This window comes from Meriones unguiculatus, chromosome 4 (genome assembly GCF_030254825.1).
Source record: "Meriones unguiculatus strain TT.TT164.6M chromosome 4, Bangor_MerUng_6.1, whole genome shotgun sequence".
Classification (NCBI taxonomy): domain Eukaryota; kingdom Metazoa; phylum Chordata; class Mammalia; order Rodentia; family Muridae; genus Meriones; species Meriones unguiculatus.
Window position 1 is genome coordinate 123,132,821 of NC_083352.1, and position 17,876 is coordinate 123,150,696.

The window sequence follows — 17,876 nt, forward strand, 5'->3', positions numbered from 1 at the left end:
TCCAGGGTGTTCCTGTCATCGACAAGTGGCATGGAGAGCTCTCCCAAGTGAGAGTGAAGTAAACATGATGTCATCCAAGGACCGGAACAGCTTGTATTGACTGAGTGGAAATTTAGTCTGCTTCCTTCCTTCACTCACATTAATGCATGGTTCCCAAAGAGGTTCTTTCCAGTTGTTATTTCCAGTCCCTGTGTGATGGTCCTCAGAGACTTGCTTTAGAGCTTTGTCCAGGAAAATGGCTTACCCAAGAATAAAGGCTTGGCTTTGCTACCGGAAAAGCAAAGAGAACGCTAAAATGTCCCTGCTTACCAATGAGTGAGCACTGCACGAAGCTGCTGGAACCTGGTCAGGAGTCACTATTTGTAGTGAACGCTTTTAAATGGGTGTTTTCTGGCCGAGTAGTCCTTACTTGTAATGGGTGCTTTTCCGTGGATGGATTTGAAGCCCGGGGCCTTGGAGACAAGTCTGCCTTTCCTGGGCAGAGTGATTACGACCAAGAGGAGTTTATGTAGAAGGATCTGAAGGGAGCTACAAGCACTGGGGGCTGGTGGCAAGAATTTAGTTAAAGTTATAAATTTGTCTATAGTTAACCTGGGCTATCCACTGAACCAGGGCAGGAGTTTTTGTCCATCTTGTTTATCCTTCAACCATACCGTTCAGATCCATGGCTGGAACTCAGTTTGGTATTCAGTGTTGAATGAACCTGAAGTTTTCTCTCCAGGATAAGAGAAGGCCTGCTGGAGTCAAAGTTATCAGGATAAGGTTGTCATTAGGCTGGTGATGGTGTAGCCCGAAGCTTTCTTAAATCCACTTTGTTCCATGGCTAAACTTACTCAAATCCTAGAGTTTTTGGTTTTTGTTTGTTTGTTTGTTTGTTGAGCTAGGGTCTTACTTTGTAGCCCCACCTGTCCTGGATCTCACTATGTTGACCAGGCTGGCCTCAGACTCAGATCTGCCTACCTCTGCCTCCTCAGAGCTGAACCATAGCTGTGGGTGAAGATTGAGAGGAGCACTTTCTCCCTCATCCCTTCTTCAGTGAACCACACCGATTTGCCAGTGTTGGGTTCAACTTTGCATTTTTGCATAAATCTCTTGTACTGTGATGTGTTATACTCCTTAACTCTTGATGGGGTCTGTCTGTTTCTATGTGTTTTTACTTAATTTGTTTTGGAGATAGACTCACGTGTAGTTGAGACGAACTTTTGATCCATCTTAGCCCCCAAGTGCTGGACTTAGAGGTGTGAGCCACCACACCTGCTTGTTTCCTGTTTCCTTTTGTTTCAGTTATTTGTTTTTACCACGTGTGTAAGTATTTTACCTGCACATGTGTGTGCCTGTGTCTTTGCACCACTTGCATGCCTGATGTTTGTGGAGGCCGGAAGATGGCCTTGGATCCCTCGAAACTTAAGTTACTTAAGTTGTAAGCCACCCTGTGGGTGCTGGGAACCGAACCCCGGTCCTGTGTAGGAGCAGCCAGTGCTCTTAACTGCTGAGCCACCCCTCCCGCCCCCTTTAAAGTTTGTTTGTTTGTTTTGTTTTTGAGATAGGGTCTTGTACTGTAGTCATGACTGGCCTGAAACTTGCTCTGTGGACTAGACCTTGAACGCTTTGAGTGGCGAGATGAGGGTCACGGGCCACTGTGTTGAGCTCGCCCTGTCATTTGAAGAGAGAAAGAAACTTGTACACGTCCTTTGTTGCCGCGCTGTTTTCTTCAACTTTGAGAATCGCCGATTCGCCTATTCATGTGTTACTGGCTTGTTCTTCGGACCAACTCGGCTCTTTAAGAACTGATCTTTGATTTTTAGAGTTGGTCTTACGATACAGTACACATACATGAATTGAAGTGTGTTAGTACAGAGCTTAGTGCAAAACACCTCATTAGGGTCCTAGGGAATTATTTTTTTGTGTATGAATGCTTTGCTTGTGTATATGTATGTATGTGTATCACATGAGTGCATGTTGTCTGTGGAGGCCAGAAGAGGGTGTCGGAAGATTGTCACCCCCCCATGTGGGTGCTGGTCCTTTGCAAGAGCAGTGAGTGCTCTTAACTGGTGAACCAGCCCCCTCAGAAATTTAATACTGTACACTAAGCACTTCATACTTAACACTTTGAAGCATAGTGAAAAGTACTGTGTGTTTATTAGAGAATTTTGTTTGTACACACAGGTTCTGTGAGTCTGCAGAAAAGACATGTCACCCTCCCCCAGTCATAGACTAATAATTAGTAGGGCCTCTGAGGAAGGAGGAAAGAATTTCCAGGGTTTACATTCTTTTTAATTTTATTTTTAAAGGTGGAGTTAAAACGGAGAGTTTAAGGCTAGCTGAACTAAACCAGGTCCCAGACAACATGGGCTACAGAAATAAATAAATAAATAAATTGCCCACAGGTTTGTACCTTCTTCCAGCTCAAGAAATATGAGGTCTGCAGCCCGTAGCTAATGACACTAGAACATCCTCTCGGTCATGTCTTGAGTTTGGTTTTATTTTTTCTGTCTAGAAGATTAAGATCGCAGCCCTACGCATGTACACGAGCTGTGTGGAGAAAACTGACTTTGAGGAATTCTTTCTGAGTAAGTGACTCTTGATTGTTCTGAAAGGAATGATCTACTGTTCATCTACTGTTACGTAGCTGTGGGTTTTAAGTTTTTTGTTTGTTTGTTTGTTTTTTGTTATTTTGTCTTTTTTTCCCCCCCAGAGCTGAGGACCGAACCCAGGGCCTTGCGCTTACCTAGCAAGCCTACCACTGAGCTAAATCCCCAACCCCTTGTTTGTTTTTTAAAACATTTGTTTTGTGCTAAAACACTTGCTTTAAACATGTTGTATGTGTTTGTTTAGGCCAGAGGTCCACCTTGGTATCATTTTCAGAAGGACTGGCTTCCTCCTTTGAGCAGGGTCCTTCACTGGCCTGGAACTCACCAGTTAGCCTCCTTTTTTTTTTTTTAAATTACAGTTTATTCACTTTGTATCCCAGCTGTAGCCCCCTTCCTCCTCCCCTCCCAACTCACCCTCCCTCCCGGTTAGCCCACTCTCAATGCCTGTCTCTGCCGCCCCATTACTGGGTGTGCAAGCACAGGCCACCATGCCTGGCACCTTACATGGGTTCTAGGGATCAAGTGGCATGGCAAGCACTCACAGGCTGAGTCACCTCCCTAGCCCTTTTTTGTTTTTCCTTTTTCTATTTTTTTTTTTTTTTGAGGTATTTTCTCTTAGAACTTGCTGTGGGTGACCTTGAACTCCTGATCCTACTGCCTCTGCCTCCCAATGCCACCGTGCCTGCCCTTAGCATTTGATATGGACTTTTTTTTTGGGGGGGTGGGTTCAAGACAGGATTTCTCTGTATAGTCTTAGTCGTCCTGGACTCGCTTTGTAGACTAGGCTGGCCTCAAACTCACAGAGATCCACCATCCTCTGCCTCCCTGAGTGTTGGGATCACAGGCAAGTGCCACCCTTTTTTGTTCTTTTTGAGGCAGGTTTCCTCTGTGTAGTTTTGGCTATCTTGGAACTAACTCTGTATGTCGGGCTGGCCTCAAACACACAGAAATCTACCTGCCTCTGCTCGCAAGCCGTGTACTAATGCATGTGCCACCATGCCCCGCTTGATTGGACTTTTTGTCAGTCGCTTCTCGTTTTGTTTCTAGTTTTTGATTGTTTTAGTTAAGTCTGAAATAAATTTCATGATTCTTCTTTTAATTAGAGGGCTATTGGTCCCAAATGCTTATATAATTTTATCACTTACATCCCATTGATAAATTGCTTTCCAGGAAAATTTTACTGGCTTAGGTCACTATTAGCAGTTTTTATAGGATGCATTTTGATGTTCTTAGCTGTAATTATTAACATAGTTAACTAAAATACGTATTTGTAACGGCATTGGGAAATTGGAGCCATTTCTGTGTCCACAGACTTTAGATCACTGTTTCTCAACCTTCCTAATGCTGTAGGCCTGTAATACAGTTTCTCATGTTGTGGTGACCCCAGCCATAAAATTATTTTGTTGCTACTTCATAACTGTAATTTTGCTACACTTATGAATCATAGTGTAGATATCTGTTTTTTTTTTAATGGTCTTAGGTGACCCCTGTGAAGGGTTGTTTGACCCTGGAGGGGTTGCGACTTACAAGTTGAGAGCCACTGCTTTAGAAGGGAATCTGTGCTCTGCTCTCACAGTAGAAGTCACACCCACAAAGAGCCAGGTTCCTGTCAACTTCCTGCAGCTGGTACTCTACTCTGGCAACAAGTATCTGTACATAATTAAGTTAACAAAAAGCACTAGATGCAGTTTTGGTTGCCTAATAAGTCTGTTTATTGTTTAAATCTCAAATATCAGTTGTTTTGGTTACTTCGCTATTTCAGCAGATTAATATTAGGGACTTAAAATACAATACTAAGTCATAATGCTATCTTTTTTAAACTTTCTATTTTCTTGTTCATCAGGAAAGACAATTTCCCTATTTCCTTATAAACAAGCAGTTTTTAAAAATTTCTTTTTTAAAAAAAATCACACGTGTGTGTGTGTGTACATGTGTGTGTGCCAGCATGTACATGTATATCAGCATATATACCATAGGGTCCATGTAGGGGTCAGAGGACAACTTATAAAAGTTGGTTCTCAGCTGGGCATGGTGGCGCACACCTGGAATCCCAGCATTCAGGGAGGCAGAGGCAGGCAAATCTCTTTGAGTTTGAGACCAGCCTGATCTACAAAGTGAGTCCAGGACAGCCCAGACTACACAGAGAAACCCTGTCTTGAAAAACCAAAAACCAAAAGAAAAACAAAAACAAAAAGGCTGGTTTTTGTCTACCATGTGGATTCTGAGGATCATACTCAGGTTGTTAGGGTTGGCAGCCAACACCTTTACCTCCTGGTCCATCTTGCCTGTCCTAAACTGCTTCTTATTATACAAGAAATTAGTCCACAATGAGAAACTATACCTCCTTCACATGAGAAAGAAAATACCGAGTTGTGTTTTTTTTTCCTTAAGTAGTTTCTGACATCCATGTACATTTCCCCTGACATTTTAATTTTTTTAGTTTACTTGATTTTTTTTGTTAGCATACTTTTCATTTAGAAAGTAACATTAAAAGACAAAAGCAGAACAAAACAGCGTATGTGGAGCTGGTGAGATGGCTCATAAATTAAGAGCACTTGCTGCTCCTCCAGAAGACCTAAGTTTGGTTCCCAGCACCCACATGTCAACACACAATTATCTGTAACTCCAATTCCAGAGGCTCTGATGCCCTCTTCAGGCTTCTGTAGGCACAGCATACATGTGATACACATACATGGCAGGCAGAACATCCATACATAGAAAAATAATAGTAATCTTAAAAAAAAAACAAAAACCCAACAAACCCAACATATCGCTTTGTGTTTGTGTTTGCAGTTCTGGGGATCTCACACATGAGAGCTTTGCTGAGCTCTCCCACTGGCTCCAAACTCCCACCTTATCTTTTCTTCATAGAAACATTATCCTCAAGGCTAGAGAGATAGTTCAGGGCATAAGAGCACTTCCAGTGCAAGCATAAGGACCCGAGTTTGAATGAGTGAGGGAAGTTCTGAGTGAGAATGTGTGATTGACATGGACACAGCCATGTTAAGGATAGCCCCAGACCCATGGGAAAATTGCAAAGCCTCTTAGGATGAGGCTCAGAGGGATGGCAGAGCTGTCCTCCAGGGTCCGAGCGCAGGTGTTCACTGTGTGTAGGAAATGTCCACTGTAGCTTTCTCCCTGCAGAAATGTACAGCTTGATGACTGCTCCGGTACAGAGACCGTGCCTACTGGGATGGCCGCCCTTGGCTGCTTGAGCCATCAGTGCACCTTAAACTCTACCTCTGCTCTGCTCCTCCAACTCTGCTTATAGCTATATAATAAACACTCTGAGCTTCTGGGGTATTATGCTTTCTCTATAAGATCTCCTCCACCTGACCTAGCATTTCTGTCTGTGTCCATGTGTCCATATGTTTGTCTTTTTTTTCATGACCTCATTACCCCCATTCAGGTCAAGTCCCTTGAGCCATGTAAGAACACAGATCCACATATGCCTGTAACCCCAACATTGGGGGAAGGGGAATGACAACTAGTGGATCCTGGGAGCTTGCTGGTCAGCCAAGATGGTGAGCGCTCCCTGTCTTACCAGCGTAAGGCAGAGAGCCTTAGGGGAAGACACTCATCTTCTCCTCTGGAGTCTGCATGCATATGCAAGGGTGAACTCCAAAGTCATATGTATGTGTCACACACATACACACCACACATACACAAAAGTTTATTGTCAGATATTTAACACTTGATTCAGTTAACTATTCATACTTACTATAATTATCTTAGACGAATGCTTACTTGTTTTCACTTCTTGTTATTGAAGGTTACTCTTTTTTTTTAAATTTTAGTTTACATATTTGAATGTTTAATCTGCCTGTGTATATGGTCACCACATGTATGCAGTGCTCACAGAGGCCCGAAGAGAGCATTGGAAACCCTGGAACTGCAGTTACAGACACTTGTGAGCTGCCATGGCATGCTGGGAGCCAAACCTGGGCTTTCTGCAAGAGCAGCCAGTGCTCTTAACTACTGAGGCATCTGTCCAGCCCCTTACCAAAGATGCTTGAATTTGTATTAATATTATAGTATCAAATAAAAGACAGTTATTACATAGATAGTTAATATTCATATTTCAGTTCATAGCTTACAGATTACCAACTTAAGAAAAGTTTCTGAAGGTTGCAATTGTATATTAATAGCTCACATTTATTTGCTTTCATGTTTGTCCCTTTAGAAGTTTCACAATCTTGTGGGATAGTAAGTGCTTGTATTATTGTTTATTTTTTGTGTGTTTAGAAATAGTTGAGGCTTAAAGAGGCTCCGTGACTTGCCCGGGATTGCCTGGCCAAGCCTTGCACCTGTGTTGTCTGGCTTAAACCTCAGGGATTTTCCCACTGTAACATGCTGCCTGTGAATGAATTCAACCACAGCTAGACACTGTAATGTGGCTTAATAATTGCTTTATTTTGATGAGATTCCCCCTTTGTGAGATGTTGTGTTAGTATTGGAAACTGATGTCCACACACAATGGTGTGTGTCTTGGTGGGTTTCCCCCTGCCTTTGCCCGTCAGTAAAAGTGGCAAGGAGTTTTCTGGTGATCACACTCTCCCTTCAGGTTTTTAAAGACTTAATTAGGCATTGACTATTAAAACCTATGGCATAGGATGGACATGGTGGCACTTGGGAGGCCGAGACAGGCAGATTTCTCTGGGTTTGGGCCTGTTCTGTATAGCCAGTCCTGCATAGAGACATCCTGTTTGAAAACAAAACAACACAGAAACTATAACATAAGTAGGCATTGTGGCACATACTTGTAATCCCCATACTCAGAGCACAGAGGCATGAGGATCGCCATGAACCTAGGGTAAACCTGCTCTACATACTGAGTTCCAGGCTAGCCAGGACTACCCAGGGAAGTCCTGTTACAAACAGCTCAACCTATGGCAGATTTATTTGCTCTGCTGTGGCCCTTCACCTTTTTCTTTTCTTTTCTTTTTTTGGCTAGGTTCACATTTTAAAATCAAACCAAAGGAATTCCAAAGTGTGGCTAGTGAACAAAGAGAATGGGTTTGGAAAGTACCATCTAGAGGCAAAAGATTTTTTAAAAAATCTGCAGACTAATGAGACTGACTCTTGTGGTTTGGAGTCTAAGGAGTTTAGAGGATGTTGGAATAAAATAAGGAAATTATATATTGCTTCCTAAGACGATACCTTTAAAGTGGCCATGCTCATTTAGGTTCTTTGATGTAGGGCTTGATTACATTGTCCTGAGGGCAGAGAGCCTGGGGCATCTGGCAAGGGTCATTCTCCCCAGCTGAAGTGATGTTGATTGTCATTTTTTGAAGACTGTGTGTGAGCGAGTTGTTGGGTCATAGGATGTTGTGCCCGTCAGCTTGTTGGCCAGTCCTCCCTAAGGTACCACAGTCAGAGTCAAAGTGTTTAATGCTCCGGTCTGAGCTCCGTGCACCTTAGTGCCCAGACACTTTGCCAGCTATTATTTATGGGATGCCCTGACAAGATCCTGCCTGTCACGTGAACACATCTGCCGTTACGCAGTTTGCTCCTGGTGTTTTGGAGCAGAGGTAGCCAATTAGCATTTTATAGGCCTTTTCCCTGTTGTTGATCAACCTGTAGAGAAAGGAAACCTGGGCCTCCTAGAAGAAACTTCCCCTAGCTTTATCAGAAATAGGAGGGTCTACACTGAGCGCGGTGGCGCATGCCTTTGATCCCAGAACTCCGGGGGGGGGGGGGGGGCAGAGGCAGGTGGATTCCTGTGAGCCTGAGGTCAGCCTGCTCTGCAAATCCAGTCCAGGACAGCCAAGACTACACAGAGAAACCCTGTCTCGAAAAACCACCACCACCACCAACAAAAAGTAACAGGGTTTAGATTTCATATTAAAAAGTGTAATATCACTGTCCAGTGACAATAATGGAATTATTGTTAGTATTATTATTTTGTTTTTCGAGAGAGGGTTTCTCTGTGTAACAGAGCCCTTGCTGTCCTGGACTTACTTTGTAGACCAGGCTGGCCTTGACTTTACAGAGATCTGTCTGCCTCTGCCTCCCAAGTTGCTGGGATTAAAGGCATGTGCTGCCACCACCCAGCTAGTAATGGAATTATTTAATTTTTCTGAACTTTGTGTCAAGAAAGAGTCTAGCCTCAGAATAAAATAAGCTCCGGGTATATTGAAGCAGTGTGATCACGGTTGAGTGTCGCCGGGGTTAGCCCCGAAGTATGTGAACACATTTTGTTGAGCTAACAATCATATTTTTGTTTTACTCATAGTCAACATTCACTTGTTGGTTTGATATTTTTGAGGTTTACCATGTGGGTTTCCGTTCTGACCTCCACAGGCACAGGAACTTACTCATGTGCCAGCTCTTTTCTCATCAGCCCCGAGCTGACCCCTAGAAGGGAGAACTGTGACCCAGGGCCAGCTGCTGACCTGTCTGTCTGTGTGTCTGTCTGTGCTTTCCAGCCCAAGAACCAATTTCCCCATCTGAGGAAACTGGACAGGCTCCTGGAGGCTGCTGGGAAGCTGTGATGTACAAGTAGCTGTTGGACAGATTGTCCTGTAGAAGCAGCCAGCTCTCATTCTCCAGATTGAAAGACACACTTCCAAGAAAACATCCAAAAAAAAAAAAAGACCCAACTTGAGATCCCAGCTTGAGAGCTTCTCAGGGCTATTCTTGTTCTAGGCGGAGGGCGCCTGGCCCGTTCTCAGATGGCATGTGTCTTAATAGCTGGACGGCTGGTCAGGCCAGCCTCCAGCTCACTCCTGCTGGGCTCAGAGAGGAAGTCCACTTGACAGCTGCTGGGCACCACCCAGTAAGCTCACCCGAGGGTTTTGGTGTCTTTGTGACAGACTTGGATTCAAACCCCAGCATTGCCACTAGCTTAACATGGTGGCTGCCCACAGTTAGTTAGCTTTGACTCTGTTTTCTTACCTCTGAAGTTGGATTATAGTCCTTCTCTCCTGGGTTACAGTAAGGATTGAGGGAAACACTTTAAGATGGTTAACGGTGTACTGTGTGGAGTGTGGCCCTTTCCCCACATCTTAGCATTAGGAAGTGCTTGGGTAGCAGTCCGCATGCACACTGCACATAGACTCAGGGAAGTCTCACGTAGACTCCGCACATAGACTCCCAGCTGTCTCATTTCCTGCTTTTGTGCTCTGCAGCCTTGAGCACTTGTCTTGATTCCACTATCAACTTCCTCACCGGTGCACCCACCCACTAGGGGTGCTGGACAGATTCGGTGAACTGAGGCTGTGAAGCGCTTATTCTGTCTGGCATGTTACACACCCAGTCACGATGGGTGAGTGAGGACCTGTTAGCGCTGGCTGGAGTTCCCACCTTCAGGGTCCTGCCCTGTGTTCTCACTCCTAGTGACTCTTGGAAACTGTCACCTCACTGGATGCTGATTGGCACAGGATACTTTTGTTTGTTTGTTTGTTGTTTTTGTTTTGGAGGGGGGAAACATACTTTATTTAGCCCAGGCTACCTTGGAATTTTCAGTCCTTCCCCTTCCTCACAGGATCACCGGATGTGTGTGCAGGAATTCTAGGTCAGGGCTCACACTGCCCACTAATTTTCTCTTATTCGTCCTTCTTGTTCCTTGTAAAGCTTTCCCCCATATCAGGTAATAAGGAGGATATGTGTAGTGGCAATCCCTCAGGCAACCAGAGGGGGTTCTCAGAAATGTGAGAATTCAGAGTCTTGATGTCTGAACTGAGGCCTAACTTGGAGGACCTGAAACCAAGAGGCCCTGTCCACTGCTCTCCCTGGGGCTAAAGACTGGCCTTCATTGGCTGCAGTCCACTTTCCTGTTCAGCTGTAGCTCCTAAGAGTTCCACTTTTTCCCCCTGCTTGTCATTCAGGTAAATCATTCAGCTCACTCATGGCCATGTCGCATTGGATTGTCTTTAAAACTTGGAAAAGGAGACCAGGCGGCTTACCCTTTTTACCAGGGCTCGCGGGATCACAGTGGCTGATGGTTAAGGGGAGCTGGGAGGTATTTGCTTAGCTTTTCAGACTTCAAGCCCAGAAAGGGCGACAGCACTGAACCTCATGAAGATGGAAGGAATGTAAGAGGTCATCTCTGTGACATTATGGAAAATGAGGAACGTGAGACTCGGGGAAGAAGCAGTTTGCCCAACGCTACAGTGGAAGCAGGGATGGCCCTGGAAGGCTGGTTGTCTGCATCCATGCTCCAGCCCAGCCTCTCACACTGGGTTTCTGCTGATCTTTTCTACGATAGTGTAATCAGAATACTTATATTTTGGTTGAACAGATTCTGGCAGTGGTTGCAAGCCAGTATGCTTCCTTTCCCCCTTCACGGATTTACGCTTATTGTTATTTTCTAGGGTGCCAGATGCCTGATACATTCAACTCCTGGTTTCTTATAACCCTGCTTCATGTCTGGTAAGTGATCCATTCTAGGTGAGGTACCAAACGCATGTGTGTGTACTGTAAGGCACAGCTCTCCTCTCAGGTCTGATTATATAAGTGGCGCTTGTTCAAGCATGAAAACCTGTCTCTTATTTTCATGACTGGTACCTTGGAGCACATTTTTATTAAAGGTCAAAGCATAAACCCAGAAAGAAACTAATATTTGTAATATTTTTCTTTCAAAGAGCACCTATCCCCATGAATAATGCTATCACTCTCTCTGAGAGACTCTGAGGCTGGATGGAAAATTCTCTCCCTTGGCTGTTTTAGGAAAGTTCACATTTACGTAAAAGTGGTTTGAATTGTGAGAATCCGTGGTCATTTTCATCGCTGGTCATCAGAAACCTATAACAAATTATACCACTGACATTTATGCCTGTGCCTCTGAGTATGCACACAGGTTAGAGACAAGTCAGAGTTGTGCGCGTGAAAATATTTAACACCTTAAACAGTATGCTTTTTCTTCAGATGTGAAGTAGCCAAAAAAAAGAAAAAAGAAAAAAAATCTATTTTTTATCTGTTACCCAGCATTAAAGGTCACAGGGGATATAGAGTCACTGCAGTGGGGTCGGGGAGCTGCTGGATCTTGGGAAAATAACCCTGGAGACCTGGGTTCACTACGCTGACCATAGTGAATGCTCCCAAGGACCGTGGGGGATGGATGGCTGTCAAAGGACCCTTGTTTGAGACTGTCTCTAGCCAAGCATGGCATCACAGGCCTGGCTACTGTGTAAAGATATTTTGGTTCTGATTGCCTCTGAAGTGCCTCTTCCAAACTCACATCATCACAGAGTTTGGCCAAGTAGCCCAAAGGGGCAGTTTGTTTGATGGATATATATTTTTTGAACCTTCTAAACCAACAATTTATAGATCATAGTGGCACTGTGTCCTGGGCACTTTGCTGGGAACTGGGGCTGGTTCTCAAGCAGCTCAGCCTAGTGAAGGAGATAAGATACCAAAGCGGCCAGTTAGACACAGTATTGCTAAGCTCAAGAATGTGGGTGTGTGTGTGGGTGTGGGTGTGCGCGCGTGCGCACGCGCATGTGCTTATAGGATTGATAAGGATGTTACAACAGTTGAAACCATTCCTAACTCGGCTAGTTCTCTGAGATAGACACTATGGCTTCTTGTCAGGCTGCTGAGTAGGCACAGTGTCTGCCTTTGGTATCCATCGTGGAGGTTAAGGAGAGAGTGCAGTGAGGGAAACTGGATACATTGAGAAGAAAAGTACTTTTTTAAGAGCTGAGGACTGGATGGTAGAATTACTCATTGGAAAGGTAGGTGGGTTGAGAGAAGGCTGACCTGTTCCCAGAGGAGCTCAAAGATAATATTCAGAGCCAGTATGAAAGGCTCTTTATTGCTCATATAGCTAGAGGTATCGGAGTGGTAGAGGGAGTGGATGGCAAAATAAAATATATAATCCCTGTGACCACATCCCAAGGTCAATACCTGACTAAGAGCTGAGAGAGCCTTGAAATTACTTGTATTTCTGTAAACTTTCCAGACTGCGTCTGCCGAGTCTCTTGCTGAAGCTTAGAGGGATGGGTGTACTGCCACCAGTTAGGCAGAAGAGGGAGGTGATCTGTTCTTTGTCTTCTCCAGCCTCTTCCTCGCTCTTAATTCTCGTGATCTTTATAGGTTTTGGTAGAATGTCTTAGCAGCTCTTTTTTTTTTTTTTTTAATCAGCAAATCCTTGTCAAGGACTTACTGTGTGTTTGGGAACCATGGGGTGATGGAGAGAAGGCTGTGAAACGGTACACACACATTCAAGAAACTTGTGGAAAATGGGCCCTGAGTACGGTTGTCTGTAAGAGATAGTAATGAGACGCTTGGCTCAAAGCCTGTAGAGATCCTGTGGAAGCACAAAGGCAGACTGACTTGAGTGGCAGGAGTGGAGGTAGCGTAGGGAGTGGGTATCATGAAGGGTAAGGAGAGGGGGCACTTTCTGCTCCGGCACAGCAGGAGGGAAAGACTCTAGATGACATGGCATATTTGAGGGCAGCCCAGCAGGCTCAAGTGTTTGGGGCAGGTTTGTGGGGGAATGTAGTCAAAGGGTCACCAGAGGAGTAGTTTTGGGCCCAGTTGTACAGTGATCTTCTGAGAACTGGGAACTCCCTCTCCTAAGGGGTAAAATCATCACAGAGGGATGGAGCTATCCCAGGTCTGTAGAAAAGTTAGGTTCATTTAATCCTGGTCTCTCAGCCTTGACATCCAAGAGTGTAAACTGAGGGGCAGCCAAACTCCGATTTCTAGTATGGTAGGCAGAGACACTGGAGGAATACGAATGGAAACACCTCCTGGAGTGGCAACTCAGAGAGGAGTCAGGGCAGCAAGGAGACTTAGGAAGCAGTCACAATCTCCACCCAACAAAGCCAGATAAGACAGACCCTAGTAAGCCAAAGTATCCTCACGGTAGACTTTCCAGAGTGTTTGCCTGGTCCCACAGGTGATGGGCTCTTTTTTGTTGTTGTTGCTTGTTTTTTTAAAGCCTTTGCTTACTTTATTCTCTTTTTTAAAAAAATTAATTTATTATTTATTATAGTTTATTCACTTTGTATCCTGGCTGTGGCTCCCTCTGTCATCTCTTTCCAGTCCCACCCTCCCTTCCTCTTCGCCCTATGCCCCTCCCCAAGTCTACCGATAGAGGTCCTCCTCCTCTTCCATCTGACCCTAGCTATCAGGTCTCATCAGGAGTGGACTCTTAATGCTTTAGTGGCCCTTCTTGGTGACCAAGGGAACAGGGGTCTCCTTCTCTGAATATGCGTAGCTATATAAATGAGCTTCTGACCACCAGCTTTACGGTGAGAGCAGCTTTTCGTGCATTCACTGTCTGTGTCCTGGAAAGCCCTGGAAATGGCAGGTGCTTACGGACAGCAGTCATGGCCTTCTGTGGTCCAGTGCTAGAGGGTGGTCCTGAGCTGTTAGGACAGGAGTAACACATACCGAAGTTTCACATGCCAAAGAAAGATGGAGAATGAGCATTAGAGAAGCCAGCTCAGACTCTTGTAAAGAAGAGGAGGAAGCAGAGCATGGGTAAGAAAGGGCTTGCGAGGCACACTCTCCCCGTCCCAGTCCAGCCAGACAACTGCCCTGACAGGCATTGGCAGCATCGCCAGGGGCTCTGTAAAACCACCCTTGCAGTTTCGATGGAGCTGTAGGGCATCCAGGCTCCTGCTGGATTCCAGCAGCTGCAGACCTGCTGTCTATGGTGTCTAGAGATCTGCAGGTCTGTGCCTTGGCTGTGTGCGCAGCTTCTTTCTCCTCCCCCCGGCCGAGGCTCTGTGTACACACCCACGTGTGTAGGTTGTTGTGTTGCTTTGTTTTGTTCAAACCAAAGGCCCACGCAGCAGTGTTTTATCAGCATGCATGACCTTTAGTGCCTTGGTACTTGCCAGCTAAGACCTTGATCTTATGGATCTGGCTGTATAGTGGATCTGGCTGTAAGCCATATGTAGCTTAGCGGTGGTTCACATCAGGTGAGATGGTTTCAGGAAGCATTTTGCCCTGCTTTCTTTTGCCACAGGCATGTCTGGTGGCCCCCATGCTCCCCCCTAGAAAGCTTAGATGTCACAGGGAGGAAGTTTAGGAAACTAGGTAGAAATAGCCATGTATATGGCCCTGGGAAGGAGTCAGTGTGCCAGCTCACCAAAAAATAGACCACTCATTAGCAAACTAAGGGGCTTGAGGGTGGCCATGTTGGCCCTGGCTGATGATAAAGTGAACAAGCTCTCTAAAAATCCCACCTGAGATTCCTTTAATTCTGTCAGTGACAGACCTGCTCACATGCCCACTGATCACAGAATTCTGAGTCAGATTCCCTCAACAGCAGCTGATGTGGTCGAACAAGGCCAAATCCTAAACGTGGCTGAGTGAGACAGGATGTCAGAGCTGCCAAAATGTGGCAGGAGGTCAGCGTTAGGAATCACAAGGATTCTGCCCTCTTGGTCAGTACTGAGAAGAGTCATGGCCTTTCCTTGGCCTCGGCTGTTGCTTTTGACTGTGCAGACAGGGTTGTTGTCTTCACAGGACGAGGCTGTGTGCTGAGCCCTCAGTGAACAGGAGGATAATGTGAGAGACCCTGGCTTGGGGAAGGCTGAAGCTGTGTTTCGCTCTTCTCTACTGAGCAACCTTAGCTTGCTTAGGCGTGTTGATTTTCTGTGTATAGAGGAAGGTGTAAATAGAGGAAGGTGATGGGTTCTGCAATAGAAGAGGCATCAAGTCTTCGGTAGGAGAATTTACCAGCCACGAGGCAGTCAGTGTCTTTAGTCCTTCATCAGAGATTCCTGTTCAGTGAGCTTTTGCTCTTTCGCTGTCTCTGGGCTGGCCTTTTACAGAGAGTGGAGAGCCGTCAGATGAGGGCTTGAGCACTTCTTTTTTTCTTTACTTTGCTGGCTGTGTTATTTGCCTTATATGTAAAAGAGATCAGCATTATTTATGAGCTACTGGAATCACTGAGAGACAGGGATAGTGCTGAGGCTTAAAACCTCAATAATAAATTGCGGGTTTAAGAACATCAGCAACTGTGGGAGGGGCATGTGGCAGTGCTGTAGAGCAGTGCAGCTCACAGATCAACCTGCTTGCACAGTAGGTGCTCATAAGCCTTGTTAAACAAGTGACTGATTAATATAAGAACTTTTATTATTGCTTTCTTTTTAATATTTACTTTGCATGCATAGGAGTAATTTTTGTTTTAGCCTGTAAACCTTTCCTCCCCGAGGAGCCCTTTTCAGCATTTAACCTAAGATTTGGGTGTGGTGGTACAGGGCTGTAATCCCAGCCCTGTGGAAAGTAGAAGCAGGAGGATCAAAGAGTTCAAGACTAGCCTGAGCTGTACAACCCTGTCAAAAATAAAGAAGAAGATTATACTCTTAACCACTGAGCCATCGCTTCTGTCCCTCAATATGCTTTTTCTTTTTTCTTTTTCTTCATTTTGGTTTGTAAGACAAGATTTCTCAGTGTAGCCCTGGCTGTCCTGGAACTCACTCTGTAGACCAGGCTGGCTTTGAACTCAGAGATCCACCTGCCTCTCCCTCCTGAGTGCTGGGATTAAAGGTGTGCATCACCATCCCTCCCCATCTTTAAAAAAAAAAAACAAAACTGTATAAGGTTTATTTTATGTTATAAGTATGTTGCCAGCATACATGTCTGGTACCCTCAGAGGTCAGAAGAGGACACTGGATCCTTGGAACTGGAGTTCGAGATGACTGTGAGCCACTAAGTGGGTGCTGAGAATCGAACTCCGGTCTTATGCGAGAGTGGACAGTGTTACTAACCCATTGAGCTGTCTCGCCAATCCCTCAATAATGCTTTTTCTAATATGATGCTAGTTTTAAAACTTAAGGTATGCCCTGTGAGGATTAAAGAAAGAGAGAAAGAAAAAGAAACCAGAGCCAACAGATTGTGGAGGGTTTGTTCTGGGCACCATAAGCAACAAACTTCAGTACAATTAATTCTAGGTGCAGGTCTCAGTGTGGACCCTAGGTTTGTAACTTTGGTGGATTATGCTCTAGACATGGTGGGGTTTTTTTGTTTTGTTTTGTTTTCTTTCTTAAAAATCTTTTGAAAATTATTTTCGCTTTAAGTGTATGGATGTTTTGCTTACATATATGTCTGTGCACCATGAGTATGCCGTGTATGTGTGTATGTTTGTGTGTGTGTCAGTGTCTGTCTGTCTGTCTGTGTGTGTCAAGTCTCATGCGTCTGCCAGGCTGGTCTGGAACTCACTACGTAGTTCAGGAGGGCTCCGAATGTGCACTAATGGAGGTCCTCCCCAGCCTCTTTGAGTACTGGGACTACAGTGTGAGCTGCAGCACCAAGGGGAAAAAGAAAGAAATGTCTCTACGGTACTTAGCCGGGGCTTAGTGTGTGGTGCCGACCGCTGTTCATTACAGCGTTTGCTTTCTTTTGCTATTTAATTTTTTTCTTAATCATTTTTAGAATGTGAAAAGTTACCAGATAAGCTGAATTCTGCCTAGGTCAGGCATTACTCTTAATTGCTTGCAGTTTTTGTTTGTTCATTTGGTTGGTTGGTTTTGGGGTGTGTGTGTGTGTGTGTGTGTATGTGTGTGTGTGTGTGTACATTTCACAGCATCTGTGTAGAGGTCAAAGGGCAGCCTTGGGTGTTGGTCTTCACTTTCATCTTGTTGAAGGTGGAGTCCCTTAGTTGTTGTGTGGCAAGGGCTAGGCTGGAGGGCCAGCGGGTGTCCAGGGATTCTCCTCCCTGCATCCAGTGTCAGAATAGTGTGTGTGGACGTTACCATGTGAAGAAGGGAAAAGCTGCCACCATGTGCAGAAAGGGAGACTTTGAGACTGGAGCTTGTATGTGGATGGATTATGTGGATGGATTATGTGGAAGGGCTCTGAGGAACTGCAGGGAGAAGACTGCTTGGGAAGGAGCTTGTTTTTCATTCTTAATTATCTGTTCAGAGCAGTTACTGAGCAGGGGAGAAAGGAGAGCTGCATGGGGTGAGCTTCAGGGTAGGGTGTTTAGGAGCTGCCCTGCAGCTGCTGGGTGGACATCCAGGCAGCTGCCTGTTTCACCAGGTGGGCTGGCCTTCACCTTTTTTTTTTTTCTTTTTCTTTTTCTTTTTTTAAGAATAAGTCGAAAGTTCTTTACGCTGGGACCTTTATTCTGTCCTAGCTTCTTAGACTTTGATTCACATCCGTGATGAATGAGCTTTTAGTTAGTGCTGGTGGTTGGTGAGTTCTGTGCATCAGAATTTTACATTTTCCTGACAGACCACAGGAGCCTTCAGGACATACACTAAGAGGAAAAACCTATTCTTGACTTGGTTTTCTAAGGAGAGACTCACTGTAGGGTTTTATATTGTACAGTGCTTTGCATTGGTCCCGCGTATCTACTGAACTGATTTGGCGCAATGCTTT

General features: G+C 45.0%; 1 protein-coding gene across 3 annotated transcripts in view; it reads left to right on the top strand.

Moving 5' to 3' along the window:
- The window catches only part of LOC110550542 (ubiquinol-cytochrome-c reductase complex assembly factor 1), a 79,693-nt gene that overhangs the window by 18,581 nt on the left and 43,236 nt on the right, over positions 1-17,876 (top strand). For all 3 annotated transcript variants that reach the window (XM_021640483.2, XM_021640484.2, XM_060382986.1), the window contains 2 exons: positions 2,498-2,570; positions 10,907-10,964. In XM_021640483.2, the coding sequence (XP_021496158.1) occupies positions 2,498-2,570; positions 10,907-10,964 (131 nt within the window). The remainder of the gene's footprint in view (positions 1-2,497; positions 2,571-10,906; positions 10,965-17,876) is intronic.